General features: G+C 39.5%; 1 protein-coding gene across 1 annotated transcript; it reads right to left on the bottom strand.

Moving 5' to 3' along the window:
• Positions 1–1,285: 1,285 nt before the first annotated feature.
• LOC128827607 (zinc finger and BTB domain-containing protein 8A-like) lies at positions 1,286–9,363 on the bottom strand. Its single transcript, XM_054011523.1, has 3 exons — positions 8,115–9,363; positions 3,793–3,953; positions 1,286–2,242 (listed from the first exon to the last, which is right to left on the bottom strand). The coding sequence occupies exons 1-3, from the start codon at positions 9,058–9,060 to the stop codon at positions 1,910–1,912; spliced, it is 1,440 nt and encodes a 479-aa protein (XP_053867498.1). The 5' UTR covers positions 9,061–9,363; the 3' UTR covers positions 1,286–1,909.
• Positions 9,364–18,877: the final 9,514 nt, after the last annotated feature.

The raw sequence follows: 18,877 nt of genomic DNA on the forward strand, positions 1-18,877 counted from the left end.
TTAGGTTTAATCTAGGTTGAAAATAAACAGCTGAATTTTCCAAGCCCTAGTACTTGGGCCCAGATCTGGAAAGATGCTGAGCACCCAGAATTCACATCAACATCAATGCCGTTGGGTGCTCATCACTTATCAGGAACCGAACAGGGTGCATCTAAACCAGTAGATAAGCATATAGGTATCTACATGTTGTTTTGGTTAGAATTTTCAAGAGTCACATTGTGTCTAACGATATGCATCCGAAGAAGTGGGCTGTAGTCCACGAAAGCTTATGCTCTAATAAATTTGTTAGTCTCTAAGGTGCCACAAGTACTCCTGTTCTTCTTGCGGATACAGACTAACACGGCTGCTACTCTGAATTGTGTCTAACTGTTCTGAAAATCTAGTCACATAATTGTGCCCAGACAGCGAGGGTTGTGGGGATGAGGAACTAGTGCTTGTGTGCCTGATTGGAATATTCAGGAAGATTTATGGGAATACTTTTGCTCTCTGGGTGTAAGGTTCCAGTCTCCTTAAAGCATGACTACTTTTTCTCTGGCACTAATGTCAGACAGGACCCTGGTGATCAATCCACACTTTAACTCAACATTACAGAATAGATGTTAGCTCTGTACCTTTTGAATGCAGAGTCCCCGGGATTGTAGATTAAGACAACTATCCTAGATCTCCTATTTCAGTAAACCTGCCAAGGGTTTCACCTGGGATACTGCTAGGAATAGCCCACATTCTGGACTGTTGGACTTCTTGCAGACAGGGAGATTTTTGTTCTTACTTTGTACATACATTTTCTGCAAAGGAGACCACATAGGTATTAGTTTGTATAGTTGTTTTATTTAGTGCTATGTCTCATATTTCTCAGTTTTTGAGTTAGTGTTTCAGGCTAAGAAAGTTTCTCCTGGAGTTGGGAGCCAGAGAGGATTGATTGGTAGGAAGAGCTCTGCTGGGGGTGAAACTACTTGCAACAACATGAGGAGGAGGAGCTCAGAGGCCAGACAGATAGTCTTATCTTGTAAACTGGCTCTAGAAAAAGGAGATTAAAATCTCCTTCTCTTCAGTTAGCTGCTAATATAAAAATTATTAGCATACATTTTACAATGTCTTTCTTGGTTTCATTTAGGTATCATAAAAGTAGAATTAACACCAGAAAAAGTTAAAAGAGCTCTGCCTTATGTAAAATATATTTGTCTTGAAAATCCAAGAACTCAAATACAGTATATTTTTTCTTTAAATGTTATGTGATATTTGCTAAAGAAAAGTTCTGCTGCTAATATACAAACACAAATTGCTGTAATAAGGAAGACTAACGTACATTCATTTATTTGAAAGATAAATTTGATGAATGAGTTGTAACAGATTTTTTCAAAATAAGAAAATAAATGTACCATATGCTTATACTGAGATTCTTTCAAAAACAAAACATAAGAAAAGTTTAATGGAGCCCTTGGCTACAGAGCACTTTGAGTGACACAATACCCTTTCTGCTTCACGTTGGCAGAATATTTTAATTCTCATTCTATTTTGCTGGATGAAAAATGCATCCTATGAACAAGAGTAACTTAGAACTTGTGCAAAAATGATTGCTTTTTAAAATGGTGTAATGTTTCTTAAAGAGAGAGCAAGTATTGGTGAGAATGTAATGTTTTTTCCTTCATTTAAAAGTCTTTAAGGAATATTTTAATAAAAAAGTTATTCATCCCTCTAGTCGTTCAAAGGTGAATTGTTCATCATTCTGTCTTGGGATTCTTTCCAATGTCACAGATCTTGGTGTCTTGATGAATACAAAGCATGCAAATAAGACCGTATCACAGTCATAATGACAGAACTTTGCTTGTTAACCAGAGTCTGGGGATATGGGCAAGACACAAAAAGTTAATGTAATGGTGAGATTTACTAGTTCTCAATTAATTAACAACTAACTAATATTTGGCTTTACTTCCTTTTTCTCAGCCTCATCTTCACTATCATCAACTTCCTGGATGACTAAGCCAGCAGAGTCATCCTCCACAACTTCTTTAGTTCTGTGTTCTTCACCAAAGTGCCACCTAGAATCCTTGTCCTCTTCTTCTGGTGAAAACCCAAGTGATTGTTCAGCCTCCAAGTCAATAGGAATGCTGTCTATACCAGCTTCAACCAGACATTCATTACACAGTCTGTAGCGCCTTGTTCCTTCTTGCACCACTTGCCCTGTTAGCTCAGTCACGTGGCGCTTACACTTTCTGCAGATTGGCTTACAAGCCTGATGAATCTGTGAAAATTTAAATTTATAAAAAACATTATCCAACAGCAGCATCAAAATACAAGTTATTTTTCAGATTCTATCCCTTAAATTTAACAATTCTGTGATGTAATAGGACCAGTTTCTTTTCATAAGGAGAGACTGAAACTACAGCATGTACTTTAATAAATCTGTTACATATTCAGGGAAGAATCTTTGAGAAGAATATCAATTGCACAGTATAATCAGTACTGTATCCACATCTAAGTTGAGAGAGATATCTGCTGAAAGTTCTAATAGGATGTAGAGCTTCTGAAAAAATGCTAGATTGTCAGCACTATTGATTAAGTCCTCTATTAATCCAAAAACAGAAATGGCACAAATTTCCCAGTACTACTCATCTTGCCAATAGCTTGGTCTACACTAGGTAAATTAGGACTCATAATTAGAGCCCTACTTAGATACAAATAATTTGTATCCATGCAGGGCTCTACTCTACTCTACTTCACCACTGGTGAGTTACACCAGTTTTAGTAACAACAGAAGCTGTGGTGTAGAAGTGGGGTCAGGCAGATAGGAATTTTTGTTGCTATGTCATCTAACTCTTCTGTAAGGTTAGACAATCCAGTAATAAAAGGTCTTGAGTCTGGCCAGGAGAGACTATCTCTGAGACTGAAAAAGTAACTCAGTTTCCATACCTATTCAGTCCACAGTCTCTATGCTGGGACTTCCAGCAAGATTATCAATTAGTACAAATGTTGGTGTTGATTTTTGTGAACAGTTCTGAGACAATCACTTAATTTCATCATAGATCACCAAACAGCTTTGGAATGTTATGTCTCTTGGTCACTATCAAAATGAGATAGATGTGAACTAGTGTAGAGATGAAAGGCCGTTACTAGAACCGTGTGATTCGGGTGGGAGACAATGTAAAAATTACTGGAAAGAGATGGGAGTTGGTCAACAACATTCCGTGCTTTTTTTTCCCTATGAAAACTAGGAATCAAATCTTGTTTCGGTTGGTAGTCTCATCATAATCCCTATAAAAAAAATTAAATGTCCACTTCACAAACAACTTCACAGTTGTGAACAATTAGCAGTCTTTCTTCAAAAGAGACAGAGAACTGTAATAACAGGATTTCCACAGGTCAGGACTGAGGTGTTTTGTCAGAATGATCCAGAAAAGCTTAAAAGAAGTTTACCCACAAACTGGGTCATTTCAGGGACATAACATTTTGCAAGAGGGAGAAAAGATAAACATTGGGAAACCTTTTAAAATACCAGACTGGAACAGGAAAACATTTAATTTGAGCATTAGTTATTCAATATATTCTTTTTCAGTGTTTGAATAATGTACAATAATTGACCTTTGTATTCTGAAGACACAAGTACCATGCTCATCTTAATAATCAGAGTTGTTCTTCAAATCTAAGCAATAATCACAACAAAATGGTTTATTTAGAAATGTTCAGAAGCAAATAGTCTAAAGTTCACCCTATTGATTATTTACAGAAGTGACTGGCAGGTTTATGCTACGCACATTTTAAAAAAATCTTGTATATGTTAAAAAATATACATACTGTTCGAAAATGGCTACGCAGATGCTCTAGCCTTGTGAATCTTTTACCACATGCCTCACATGGATAGGGTCGCTCCCCTGTATGACAACGAAGGTGACGCTTTAGGTCTGCTTTCCGCTTCACCATATGGGTACAAAATGGGCACTTGAACCTCACATCATCTGTTACAAAATAGTCCTGTTAATTTCTAAAAGTTTCATGCTCTTTTTAGTAGTGGGGAAAAAAGCAATGACTAACGTTCCAAACCCAAATGAAGTGTATCAGACTTACCAAATGTATCAGATTTTCTGATGTATAAATGATATTTTGATTATGAACAGCAGAAGAAGATCTAACAACTTTTTTTTAAACTGAAATAATTGCAGATATTTCCACTCAACACTGAATTTCTAACATGACTACCCACAGCATGAAAGAATCGCAGCCTTACTTGCATACCTTTAGATAATATATTTTATCAAAACCCTCATTAACTGGTCATGTACCAATCTGGGATATTTTCCCACCATGTTTTACCAGCATATTTGTACACAAAAAGTCTTTTTTCTAAACAGCCTTACTCTCCTGTTGTATTGTGTACAGTAGTGTTGACACAATCCAAGGTTTCTGACATTGGATTTTCTTACTATAGATTCTAGAAGCAACTGTCATATCATGAACACTAGATAGTGACAACAGTAAATGAATCAAGCAAACAGAATAAAATAGATAAAAAATAGCTTCTGTTTACACAGAAAAGTCTTGGTGATTGTAAGTGATAGAAAAAGAAATCCAGTAAGATAATGACAGTTTTTGTCTTATCTGAAAGACTTTAATTATGAAAATCTGTCCCTCAATCCTCAGTATAGGACTTCCCTGCTGCCATCCATCCCTTAATTCACCTCAAGACCTACCTCATGGCAACCTTCTGTAGCCAAGTGTGGCATCATGGTGGGCCGTTAAGGGCTAGCTTGCACCAGCACATTTGTTGAAGGCCTTCAGTCCCTTTGATAGTATAGAGACATGTGACTAGGAGGACAGCAAGGCCTTTTGGCAGAAGAGTCTGAAAGAGATCTGGATGGTGGATCAGGGAGTTTCTTCACTGGCAGACTGGAAGAAGAATGGCTATTAAGCCGTCACTGCCAAGGGACTGGGGAGGGAGCCTGAGTGGGGCAAGGACTGCTTAGAAATATTGTGGATCCCAGCAGCCAAGAAAGACTGAAAGAACTTTTCACAGACTCTGGCAGAAAGACTGTCAAGAACCTGGTTAAAATGGAATAACTACTCACAGACCTCAGTGCGAGGGCTGTAGAAGTCAGAGGCTGAGGTGTGGATCTGAAAGGCTTTCCAGTGCAAATATTGGAGTTCAACTTGTATATTAATAAACCAGACCACAGAAGGGAGATTTTTTTAAATGAACTGTGGACTGTTCATGGAAAACTTTGAAAAATGTACTTACCTTCCTGCTAGCAGGTGAGACAGAGAAGGAACGGGTCAATTCCTATCCTATTTGAGAAGTTCTATACAGCTTGTTCTCTGCTTACCAGGAAATTAATTCAAACTACAGCATTGCCAGGCATATTTAATAACACACATATTTCCCTTTTAGTTTTTTCATGAGCAACAGTGAAATGGCTACTAACTTTGCATTACAAAAAAACATAAACCCATTTTATTCTGCAGCCAAGTTAGTTTTAGTTTTGTACCACTTTCCTGAGATTGCCCATCAAATCAGAGACAGTTTGCTAGTGCCATTCTCTCTGGAGCTCTGTCTACTGTGAAAGTTCAGTACACCATACAGATTGCATTACAGCAGAAGAGGAGGTTATTGAGGAAGGGTGGCATGACATTGACACCCTTATTTCTCTGCTGCTGCTGGCAGTGACACTGCCTTCAGAACTGAGAACCTGGCCAGCAGCTTGCCAGCCTTACTTCTGCGCTGCTGCTGGGGGCAGTGTTGCTTTCGGAGCTGGGTGCCCCACCAGCAGCTGCTGCTCTCCAGCCACCCAGCTCTGAAGGCAGAGCGGCTTCTCATGCCCCTCCAGAATACATTCCTTGTCCCCCCTCAGAGGGGCGCCCCCCCCAGTTTGAGAACTTCGGATTTAGAATATATCGGTCATAAGACAGCCTGATGCATATGTGCAACAGAAAAGTATGACTGAACCCTTTCTCATTGCAAAGGGTTTGGTGAATTTCTAGGAGGCAGTGCCTAGCAAAAGAGGTCACATACACGGGGGAATGAAGTGCCAAAGAAGACACCAAGATCTTATTAAATATATTGTTTTTTTAATTTTGGATGTATACAGAAGGTCTACCTGGAGTTGTGTGTCCACCCCCTTAATTTCTTATCAAAGGAAAATTCATGCTACATAATAGGAAAAAATCCTGAAAATATATAAAGACAAAGGAATGACCTTTGCAAGGAGTCATCAAGACATCATTATGTATAATCTTTTCAAATGTATTAATTAGCTGACAAATGAACAGTTTATAAGTAGGGCATAGGTTGTTGCAACTCCATGGTATTCCCCTTTTGAAAGCAGCAAAAGCTATAAAAACCTAGGACTTGACAAGTTTTAGCACCTGGAAGTTAGATATGGTATTACAAACTCTAAGCGAAGGTACAGTAGCTTGATCTCCTCATTAAGACTGCCTTTCCTGTAAATACGTGCTCAGTTAGTTGTAGAACAGAACTTTATGCCTTTAAAGTAGTAGCTCCAACCTATACAGGCTTTTATATCCCACACATCACTGTGGTGTATGTGCTTTCTGGTAGCTCATTAAGTGATGTGACTAGCATCTATCATGTATGGTTCTTTCATTCTCCCTTTCTCTCCCCAAAGGGAAAGTTATGTGAGATTTTTTTTAAATATATAGTGTACTTTATAATTTTTAAAAATTGATTAAATTTGTTTTTATTATTGAACCCAAGGTCAGTGAAGTGCACCAGTCATCCACTGAGATATGACAATGTAGATTGGAGGATCAGTCCACCCTTAATTGCTAAAACTGGATGATTTGTTGAAAACAATTATTAATTTCCCCTTAAATTCAAACAATTAGAAGGAAATCTTGTCTAATTAAGAAATCAAAAAGAGCCTATAACTCTAAACAGTAAAGAATCAAAACAGTTTTTTGCACTATCTGGTACAGTTGTTTTTCTGCTTGTAAGGATCATACAATAACATATTTGTACATGCATTGATAACAATTGAAATGTGCATTTTGCCCATGGCAACTATACATTTGCAGAATCCTGTTAAGGAATTAAGATCAACAACATGAAATATTCTTTCCTGAAGGAGTGCTATGTATTTTTTCACCTATCTTTACAGCATACCTGAGAGAACCTACAAGTTTGAAGACTCTCTTTAAACTAATTAGTGGCCAGTTTACATTCTAGTCTAGCAAAGACACATATCAGCTACATTTAACACAATGCACTCTTTCACTCATTGTTATCAACTAGATGTTTGGTCTTCTGCTAGGATCATCTTTCTGTTAGAGGCTGTTCAATGTAGTAGTCCATCATTTTACAACTCTTCCTGTAAAAGTTGGTATTAGCACTCAGTGGCATTGGAACAATTTTAGTAATAGATATGCTGAAAGCCATTGAACAAAATTGTAAACCCTATATATGTCTGAAACCACTTCAAGCAATGGGGGTGCAGCACCCTAGTGCCAGCACCTGTTAGCACTGCTAACCAATCATGGCATTCAGCATTGGTAAAGGTCTGTCTCATCTGTCCTTAGAAGTAACAAATGCAGGACATTGTTATTAGAATAATCCTTTCTATAGGGAACTTATTTTTAAAGTTTTCAGTGAGGCAACAGCACTTCCTTAAAAGGGAATCCAAGAAACAAAGTAAATAATGTCTTCCTAGAATGAGAAATTCAGGATGAAACTGACTGGCTGCTGCTACTGTAAGAATTATCACATGACGATTCATAGCAATTTTTAAAATGAGCCTGACAGAGTTTATAAATTAATATGGACAAATAAATAAAAATCTGTTCATAGCAACAATATTAAATGTAACTTTAATTATTTTACTGGAGCCTCATTTATCAAGAATTCAAAGTCATTACAATGACTTATCAATATGGGAATGTCTAAATGATTTGCAATCTAAAAATATAACCATGGAATACTATCGGGCATTAGTTAAACAGGTGATTCCAGATTTCACTGTAGTGCATTACTGTAACTAATTTTTCAGTTTCTAGAGCTGATCATTTTTATTGAGTTAAATGTTCAATCAATTTCTGGGCCAAAAATTCAGCAGAAAAAAACATTTAAGAACCTCTAGTAGTGAAGGAATAAATGTTTAGTTCACTCTTACCTTCAATCCAACTCCCCATAACACCTAAAATTGTGGGCATATTTGCATATAGCTCATCTGCTTTTGATGATTTAGACTTGTTGGCTGATCTAGATGATTCATGCTCCTGCTGGGTCTCTAGCAAGCTCCTTGGCAACACCTCTGATCTCAGACCATGTTGACACCCAGCATGGGCAAAGTCAACTTCTGTATCAAGCTGAGTTTGCTCTTCAGATTGAGAAATGTGGCTAGTAGGTTCTGAAGCTCTATCTCCAAGTTTCCTTGATTTACAATGGGGGACGTCAGTGGACTGTGGCAATCCAAGATGCCTGATACGTTTTTTAAAGGAATGTCGTCTTTGAGTCTGTTTGGTCAAGTGAGATTGTTGGGTGTTCCTTTGTGAAGCTGAGTAGTAGGTGTAATTACTCCAGGAATTTCCACCCACCATAGATACCCCTACATCAGAGTCCATTTGAGAATGCGGAGGACTGCTTTCTACTCTCCATTCTGTGCTATATAAGCATGGACTCTCAGTTCCATTACTGTTCAGATCTTTTTCTGAAAGACTGAAGTAGCGATCCTTCTCCTTCTCACTGATGTCCAGTGAAGATTTAATGAAAGTCTTACAAACACTAATGATATCTGTCATCTGCAGGTAGCTGGCAGCTGACATGACCTCAATCACATTTTGACCAGTAAGAGATAACTTGCCTGAATACACAAAGTCCAGAATGACCATAAAAGTATCAGGGGAGAACATGTGAAAGGTAGCAGTGGTTGGCTGACTCATGTCTTTTGAGCTCTGAGAAAGGAGCATTTTAAAATAACCACTACTGGCAAACAGCACATTTCGATGTGCTTTGAAGACCTTCCCCTCAACCAGGATACTGCAGTCACAGAATAAGTCTTGCCTGCGCTGCTCATTCAGTTGCTGTAGGAGGCGAGATTGATGAGAAGAAATATCCATTCCAGAGAAGGGCAAACAAGAACTACTCTAAAAAAAATTGAAAATTATATTTATAAAATGTGCAATCTGAAAGAAGTAATCTGATTGGCGGAGCAAAGATTTTACCTCTGTGGGTATTCCAGTAGTCATTCCACCTCACGATGGGATCTTGGCAGATTTCACAAACTAAGCAGGGTTGGGTTTTGTCAGTACTTGGTTAAGAAACTGGGGAAAATCCAGGTACTGCCACAAGTGATGTTGTAATTTCAGTAAGTGGTAATCTTTTTTCAAAACCAATAATGAAACAATGCACTAGCTTGATGCTATGGGACTCTCTGTGGAAGGTGTTGCCTTTCAGAGAAGAACCTGACCACTTGTGATCACTAATATTCCATTTTGTGTAGGAGTTAAGTGGTCCTAGCCTGTAAAGTCATGCCAAATTCCCACTGGGATATTTACATTCTGCCTTCCTAAAGTCACCCTCCATTTTCAGTGGATAATTTTATTGCTCAATTCCTATTCTAAATTGTCATGCATTATTGATGTGTATTGTTAAAAGCTGCTTTGTAACACTTACCAGTGGGTTAAGTTATTCCTGAATATGTAATTTGGAAAGGTCTTATAGATTCCTGTGGGATGAATGGTGCTACATAAATGTAATTTTTAATACACAAATAGTAATTTCTCAACTATGTTGCCTAAGAAGTGACAAAAAAAATCTAGTTGAGTCATATTTTTTAGAAGTGTCCAAAGTGAACAGTCTTTTATAAAGAGTGGGTGATGCTGGAACATAAAACTGTCAGCATTTAGCCACTGAAATTAACACCATTATTTTGAAATAGAATATTTTAAAAGCACTATCCCATTTTTGGTAATCTAATATCAATTTCTATTGAAAGAAAATATAAGCAGCAGTCTCCTATGTCCCTACCACCAGAATTTTCTCTCCACTACCCATTCCCTCAAGAGCTCATGTCAGAGCTACCTTCTTTGGCAAAAAGGGCTGGATATAGGACTGGCTTTAGTATCTTTCAACATTGCTCCTTAGTTACACGAAGATCACTGCAGAACAATGAAAGGTGCTCTCTCACCAGGAGCTGGCAAATTCTGCAGTCCTACCAGTCCATAAAGCAAGATATAGGTGATGTAAATCCAACACATATATTGAATGGTCAACCACTGGATTACTCCAATTGCCCCACACCAATATTTTTAGTGAACAGATATGAAATTATCCCTTAAAAATATAAAAGCCAGGAGACCCTATGATGGAATAATACAGTTTGGGGGTACTATATATATTTGTAGGTTCCGCAGCATATTGGGAATAAAATTTAAATGACTGGAAGTTTTATGAAGTAGTGTTTGAAAAAAATCTAGAGTTTATTGCTCTTAAAAATAGAGTGAAATTCAACAGCAGTGTATTAATGACAGTCATCCCAAACTATCATCAAAACTAAGTGATACAAGACACACTATGAACATGATCTTCACAGTTCAGAAATGTATTTTAAATCTCACAATGCATGTTCAGAAGACATCAATGAGCAGGAAATTAAATCAGTATGTCAGATTACTGTTTTAGTGTAGATGCACTATATGGTAAGCTGCAAGAATCTTCATCTCCTTTCCTCCCCCTCTTCCCCCACTGTGCGCTCCACATTTCTGACAGAGTCTAAATGGTCTTTTTTCTTTCCACAGTGCCATTCTCTACTAATCCAGAGAATTAGAGTCTAGACCAGAAAAGATGAATCTGCATCTCCAGCACGGCAGTGCAGAGAACTGGGATGGTCATATAGTAAGTGACTAGACAATATAGAACTATATATTATATGGGATGCTGGTGATGTGAATGGTTCTTTTTCAGCACTTACAAGTATTCTCCTGACTACTGTACTCTTCTCTCAATGAGGCATGCAAAAGAGAAAGTATAGATTTTTTTTTACTTCCATGTAACTGTGTTAAATGGAAGCTAGGTGAAGAACACTCTCCATATCAACATTTCTATTTTAAACCTAAAGAGACATAAAAAGCAGATATTCATGGTTAAAGTTTCAAATAATTTTATTTTTGAACAGTCATATTAAATCAAGAAAAATATTTTATTCTTACTATTATATAGAAGTGAACACAGACCAGAAAGAAAACCAATAAGAATATCTGGAAGACTTAAGAACCTAAAGTGACAATGATTTTTAATCATGTCACAAAAGGAAAATAAGCAACCCCCTACCCAGCCCCACACAACAGGAAGATGAACTACTATTACAACAGAATGAATATCAATGCATGGCAGGTGCAACATGGATTCCTTATGTGAAAATGGAGAAACATAATGCTAGCTTTTGCTAAACATGTGTGGTGATGTTCACTGGTGGCTGGAAACAGAAATGTTTGGCAACAAAATGATGAGGTCTTTGTCCTGAAGTGGATATAAGACTGCACTGATGATGCTATAACCTCTTTATCCTTAGGCTACTGCTTGAACTAAAACCTTGGATTTGTCCAGATGTCAGTAATATTTGTATCAGTCTCCTTAAAAACGAATTTCAAATCAGAAGAGACTAGATGGCATACTTTATTGTGTCTGGAAAGCACCTTTCAAAGTCTGAAACACATACCTGTTATTATTGACTTTTTAAAAATCCCATTCAGCCTTCTTGCCTTTCTGTGTAAGAAATGAACAATGAATTTATTAGCGAGAAGCTAGATGTATTACATTTACATATGAGCAAAGAATACATTTCTGAGCAGACTCAAGTCGCTTGCTAGCAATCTTCATGATATACAAGTACAGTCGAATAAATACTCATCAGTAAGCAGATACTGAAGGGATGTGGCGCTATCAAATTGAATAGAGTCGAGATGCTCTCTTCCAGCTCCCTGAGCCGGTGTGAGACCCCGCGGAGGTGTGGACGGGGGGGATTTCTGTCTCTCCCCCGTCACAGGGAAGCGGGTTGAGAGAAGGATGGGATGGACACGCTGAGCGAGGGACCAGGGGCGCTCGAAAGCGCAGCTCTCTCCGCAGCGGGGCCGGCCCGTCCCTCTCTCCGCCTCCTCCTGGCCGAGGGGACCAGCGCGGCACAAGGCGGCAGCAGCCCAAACTCCCAGTGGACACCCGAGCTACCAGCCCCGGCTCCCGCACCGCGGCACTAGGGACGGGCGCTGTCACTCACCCCCACGCCCAGGCCGAACCGGTTGCTCAGCCATCGGGAACTGGGTAGGACTAGGGACGCCCGACGGGGCTAGGCTCGCCCGCCGAGCAAGGCCGGTACCTTCGGACTTCGGAGCCAGCGGTCCCCGATCGGCGCTGCCGCCCGCCTGGCTTAGCGGACAGCGCATCAGTGCCCGGGATCGGGCCACCGCGCCAGGCGGCTTGGCACGGGGCTGCCCCATCCCCGCAGCTCCGGCGCCGCTGTCCGCAGCCTCCCGTGTGCGGGACCGGCCGGGACCGGTGTATCTGCACGAAACACAACCCTCCCCTTTGGCAACTGGGTGCAGTGTCTCCTTCCCCCTTCGCCGCCGCCGCGCTCCCGCTCCCCACCAGCCCTTTGTTGCCAGTCCCGGCCCTTTCCAGCAGCGCCCGGGCTACAAATGGCGCCCGCTCGGGTCCCCCTGCGAGCGCGGCTCGCTAGGGGCTGAAGCTCGGCTCCGGAGAGCGCCCGGGGCTGGGAGCGCCCGCCCGCCCGCCCGCTTCGGGTCCGCAGAGCCAGCCGCTGTCCGGGCGGGGGCCCGTTCAGCGCCCAGTCCGCCCGGCTGCGGAGCCGCCACTTACCGGCTGGGTTCCGCGGGCTGCGGCGGCTGAGCCGGGGAGAGCGGGAGGTGGGTGCGGGATCCCCCAACCCCCGGGCTGGGGCTCTTTGCCGCTTGAATGCAATTTGCGGGTCCCGCCGCCCTTACCGCTGGAAGCCCGAACGTGAGAGAAACAAAAGGTATTTGCTGACGTGGGCGTTGGACAGAGACGCCCGAGGGCTGGGGACACAATTAAAGGGGCAACGCACCGATTGCAGGCACAACCCAGCAGCTTCCGCTGCTCGAGCTCGCCTTGCAGTGTGGGCTGCATTTTCCCCGTCTCGCATCCGCCGTCCCACATGCTCCCCAGGAGGGAACGTGATGCCTAAAGCCCATTTTACACCCTCCGCCCCTCCATGCCCATTTCTGTAAGCCTTCCCCCGGCAGAGGGTAAGAATGTCTAGACTAGTGCCCATCATGGCACACAATGACATAGGTGAGTGGGCTGTTTGGTTTAGGACGCCAGCGAAAGACTCCTTTGCTTGATGTGAACAGGGAGAGTCCCTTCCACTTTCAAAATGAAAGGACATCTCTTGTTCGCAGTTGCAGAGACTGGGTAGCTCTCTCAGCACTATAGATTATGGAGTTTGAGGAGGATATAAGTCAACTTGTCACTTAATTTTCTTTTAAACTATTTATTAGAATGTTTGGGATACAGATTATCATCATTTCACTTTCCTTGAAATGGGAATTGCAAATAATTATATGGATAGTGAAACTATAAACATTTCTAGGTCTTCCATTATAATTCCCACTGAAACTTTATACCCCACAAGAAAAGCACTGTGATAAATTACAGCACTGATTCAGAAAATCCCACAGGGCCACCAGCAAGCCATCTACTTAAATCATACATCTAACATATCTATAGGAAGAGGAACAAAATCATACTATGTTCTCATTGTTAGCATAATATTTATTTATTTTTTGTTTTGTTCTTTAGCTATAAAAGAACTGGACTACATACAACAATATAAACATATATAGTACATATACAATTTAACATACAATAAAGACATTCAGTAATGCACCACTGTAGAAAAAAAGTTACAAAAAGCACTTAAAGATTTGTTCCCCATCCCTTAACAAGGGTAAACTGCTGCTGTGGTGGTAGGGGTCTACATAAATTCTTAACTTTGGTTTCATTTAGTTTTTACTCATCCACCTTGACACACACACAAGTCTCAGTCAGATACACTTGGAAACCTGGCAACCAATGACAAAATGTCAGCCACTTTCCTATTAGCAACTCTTGGGACATGTCCCGTTATAAATCTCCAAAGTTCTGCCTGTTTAGCATTGCTTTATCTATTGCACACTGAATTTTCTAGATATTGTGCTGGTATCTTTAGTCAGACACTGAAAAGACCCTAGCTTTAGATCGACACAGTGAGACTAGTGTCCCACATAGAACTATTGGCCCTCAGTGCTTATGGAACCAGGAGATAAGATGTCAGTTCTCCCACTTCCAAGATAAAAGGTTGCCTTAGTGTTTTTGTTTTGTTTTGTTTTTTAATTTTGCACCTTATTTGCTATTACATGGTGAAACAGAAATATTGGGGCACTTTTTAAAATGAGTCAAATTTCTCCTGTATTCTTAATTTAACAGTTAATTCAACAGAAAATAGAATTTAAACAGTGAAAAATATACCAAGAATCAGACTTAGAGAAAGTGGATAACACCAAAAAATTTCAGGCACAAAGCAGAGTTAGAATATAAACAAAGAATGTTTTCTTTATAGCAATTAATACTATAGTAAGGTTTACTTCTGGTTAAACCAGTTGATCAATTTCAAGACAATGCATTACCCAGTAACCTGCAGAAAATGTTTGCAGCTGTATTGGTCTTAGAAAGTGGAAAAGGTAAAAAACACCCTTTACTAGGTCAAAAAGTAATTTACAGTACAGGATCCAATGGACAGACCTCTGCCTGAGTATTTTGACCCACCGAGGCTCTCAAGTTCACCCAGAGGAATTTACAGGATTGGCACTTGAGTTAGAAGCTTTCAGGCCAAAAAAGTTCCAATGTCAGGTGCTGGCTCAAAAGCTGATGGATTAATTATTTCTTGATTTAGTGAACATTCTAGTGAACATTGGTTTAATACCTGCTGATAGGACCTTCTGAGCCCCAAAAGCTCTGGTATTCTAAATATGTTGATCCACTAGATGTCATATTATCCACCTTACCCAGTAATAAAAGTTTAAAAACATCTTAGCTATTGTAAGGCAAACTTTCTAAAGTTTGCATGTGAACAATATGTAGTGTGTTTTAGGGTTTTTTGTAGTTTTTGGTTTCCCCTCACCCCATTAGCTATTTGTGCTCAAACAAGAAAATTGATTTGAATATCAGTGACACAGTCAATTACACTCAAATTAAGTTTTAGTGTTCACATGATAACTTCTGTTTTCAGGGGTACTGAATAGCTAAAAGTTCAATGCATACTCAGTCTTACCATTAAGAGCTTGGAGAACTTTTCAAAGTGATTTGGACCCTAATCCTTAAGATGCATGCTTAGCTTTATGCATGTTACTAGTCTCATAGTCAATAGGGCCACACATGTGCATAAAGTTAAATGTGTGCGTCAGTCTTTACAGGATCTGAGCCTTAGCCAGTTAAGTTACAAGCGTGATAAAAGTATGGTTTCATGTACTTTGATGGTTCTCTTGTAAGTCAAAAAAATTCTGCATCATGTTTTGCAGATCCTTAGTTTAAAATGTGGAATACTGCCTCTAGGTATTTTGGGATGAATGTGTAAGTGGTTACGTACTGCATTTGTTGTTTTTAATCTGTTCCTGTGCATACACCATCTTCAAACAAAAATTTAGTAAGAAGCAAAAAAGTGTTATAGTCATTGTCAAGAGCCTGTGTTTTAAAGAGTGTTCGAATTGACCCTGGCAGCAGAGAACACAGTAACTATGACCCTGATCCTATAACAAGATCCATTTAGGTAGACTTGTATGCCTGCATGGAGCCATTGGCAGGATTGGAACTATATTTCTCTACTTACCTATATTCATTTAAGAACAAGTGAAATCTTAGGCTCCATTACATGATTTTAAACACCACCTCCACCTATTTAGCGTCTGCAACAGTCCAAAAACTGACTGAAACAGACAAAAATTGACTCAGTGAACTGATTATGGCATATTATGTTAATACTTTACACTTTCTAGTAAGGCTTTAAGATAAAAAAAACACAACATACATTTAAGTTTATAACGTACATCAAAGTGAAGAGGGACACCCGATTTAAATTTTGCTCCAAATTTTAGTTTGCAAAGAAACTTTTACAGTGTGACCAACAAATGTTTCCTCACATTAATAATTCCAATGATAAAAGTTAGTTTTAAACATTTGAACAATGTTCATGGACGACTGAACTGCTAAAGGAGCACTCAAGGAAGATAAGGCCATTGTGGAGAAACTAAATGAATTCTTTGCATCAGTTTTCGCTGCAGAGGATGTGAGGGAGTTTCCCACACCTCAGCCATTCTTTTTAGCTGACAAATTTGAGGAACTGTCCCAGATTGAGGTGTCATTAGAAGAGGTTTTGGAACAAATTTATAAATTTAACAGTAATAAGTCACCAGGACCAGATGGTATTCACTCAAGAGTTCTGAAGGAACTCAAATATGAAATTACAGAACTACTAGCTGTAGTATGTAACCTATCATTTAAATCAGCTTCTGTACCAGATGATTGGAGGATAGCTAATGTGACACCAACTTAAAAAAAAAAAGTGCTCCACTGGCTATCCTGGCAATTACAGGCTGGTAAGCCTAACTTCAGTACCAGGCAAATAGGTTGAAACTATAGTAAATAACAGAATTATCAGACACAGATGAACAACATTTGTTGAGGGAAGAGTCAACATGGTTTTGTAGAGGGAAATCATGTCTCACCAATCTATTAGAATTCTCTGAGCGGGGTCAACAAACATGGACAAGGGTGAACCGGTGGATACAGTGTACTTAGATTTTCAGAAAGCCTTTGACAAGGTCCCTCACCAAAGGTTCTTAAGCAAAGTAAGGAGTCCTGGGATAAGAGGGAAGGCTCTCTCATCGATCAGTAACTTGTTAAAAGACAGGAAAGTAGGAATAAATGGCCAGTTTTCAGAATAGAGAGAGGTAAATAGTGGTGTCCCATGGGTCTGTGCCGGGACCAGTGCTATTCAACATATTCATAAATGATCTGGAAAAAGGGGTAAACAGTGAGGTGGTAAAATTTGCAGACAATACAAAATTACTCACAACAGTTAAGTCTAAAGCAGACTGCAAAGAATTACAAAGGAATCTCACAAAACTGGGTGACGGGACAACAAAATGTCAGATGAAATTCAATGTTGATAAATGCAAAGTAATGCACATTGGAAAACATAATCCCAACTATACATATAAAATGAGGGGTCTAAATTAGCTGTTATCACTCAATAAAAATCTTGGTGTCATCGTGGATAGTTCCCTGAAAACATCCACTCTGTGCAGCAACAGTCAAAAATAACAGAATGTTAGGAACCATGAGGAAAGGGATAGATAAGAAGACAGAAAATACCATAATGCCTCTATATAAATCCATAGTACACCCACATCTTGAATACTGCATGCGAATCTGGTCTCCCCATCTCAAAAAAAAAAAAAAATTATAGATAGATAGATAAAGGAAGTGGAAAAGGTACAGAGAAGGGCAACAAAAATTATTAGGGGTATGAAACAGCTTCTGTATGAGGAGAGATTAAAAAGACTGGGACATTTTAACTTGGAAAAGAACACTAAGAGGGGATATGATAGAGCTTTATAAAACCTTGACTGGTGTGGAGAAAATGAATAAGGAAATGTTATTTACTCCTTCACAAGAACTAGGGGTTATCCAACGAAATTAATAGGTAGCAGGTTTAAAACAAACAAAAGAACATAACTTCTTTACACAACGCATAGTCAACTTCATTGCCAGGGGATGTTGTGAAGGCCAAAAGTATAACTGGGTTCAAAAGAGAACTAGATAAGTTCCTGGAGGATTGGTCCATCAATGACTATTAGCCATGATGGGCAGGGATGCAATGCCATGCTCTGAGTGTCACTAGCCTCTGTCAGAAGCTGGGAGTGGACAATAGGGGATGTATCACACAATGACCACCTGTTCTGTTCACTCTCTCTGAAGCCCCTGGCACTGGCCATTTTTGGAAGACAGGATATTGGGCTAGATGGAACTTTAGTCTGACCCAGTATGGCCATTCTTATGTTCTTAATAATTCCCATGCACTGTTTGAAACCCAAACATTGCAACTCTAAGACCCCTGAATAAACAAAAGTTTTCAGTCTAAACTGGGAGACATTTAAAAAGTAAACTGGGTTTCTTAAATTTTCACTTAATCTAAGGGGTTACAAAGCAACATAGGTAAATACATTTTTTTTTAAATCAATCATACTTAATCTGGATTTTTAAAAACCTATTATTGTTACAAGCATCATCCAAGAGGTTACTATCACAGAAAGAGATTAGGAGGGAAATTATGTATCTGTTTTTTGCAGTTTATTATGTGCATTTGACAACATAGTCAGTTTCACTGTTTCCCCAGAGAGTTGTGCAGGATCCCCCCACAGCAACAGGGGAAAGAAAAGTTCTTTAAAAAAAATAAAAATTAAAAATGAAACTATGATTGTAAAACCATAAAAGTTATTAGGAAGAATCAGTAGTACCTGAAAACCCTTTACAAAAAATTGACTAGCTTTTAAAGTTGATAGCATCCTTTTAATCTTTCCTTGCCATGAATTTGATTTTTGCTTGCATAATGCCCATTGCCAGCAGTGGATGGATTGAATGTCTGGGAATTAAAAATTGAGTGTGAGCCTTAACTCGGAGTTTCCTCGATTTAGTCAACTGGTCTATGTTTTATAAAGCATACCCCTCTCAACTAAGTTTACTTTCTACACAAGGCCAATAGGTTCCAGACTCCTCCAGGTATCCACTGATGTAGTTAAATCAGCTGTTCAAATAAGGCTCAGCTCATAAGTGTGTCTGTTAATTAGGCAGACTAAATTTAAAAGG

Source organism: Malaclemys terrapin, chromosome 22 (genome assembly GCF_027887155.1).
Source record: "Malaclemys terrapin pileata isolate rMalTer1 chromosome 22, rMalTer1.hap1, whole genome shotgun sequence".
Taxonomy (NCBI): domain Eukaryota; kingdom Metazoa; phylum Chordata; order Testudines; family Emydidae; genus Malaclemys; species Malaclemys terrapin.

What these genes read in the sequence shown, in the direction of transcription:
- LOC128827607 (XM_054011523.1), bottom strand. Translation starts at nt 9,060, where the DNA reads ATGGATATTTCTTCTCATCAATCTCGCCTCCTACAGCAACTGAATGAG. An exon ending in TATGGGGAGTTGGATTGAAG is followed by an intron (nt 3,954 to 8,114) that starts GTAAGAGTGAAC and finishes ATTTTGTAACAG; the next exon opens with ATGATGTGAGGTTCAAGTGC. An exon ending in TGCGTAGCCATTTTCGAACA is followed by an intron (nt 2,243 to 3,792) that starts GTATGTATATTT and finishes AAATTTTCACAG; the next exon opens with ATTCATCAGGCTTGTAAGCC.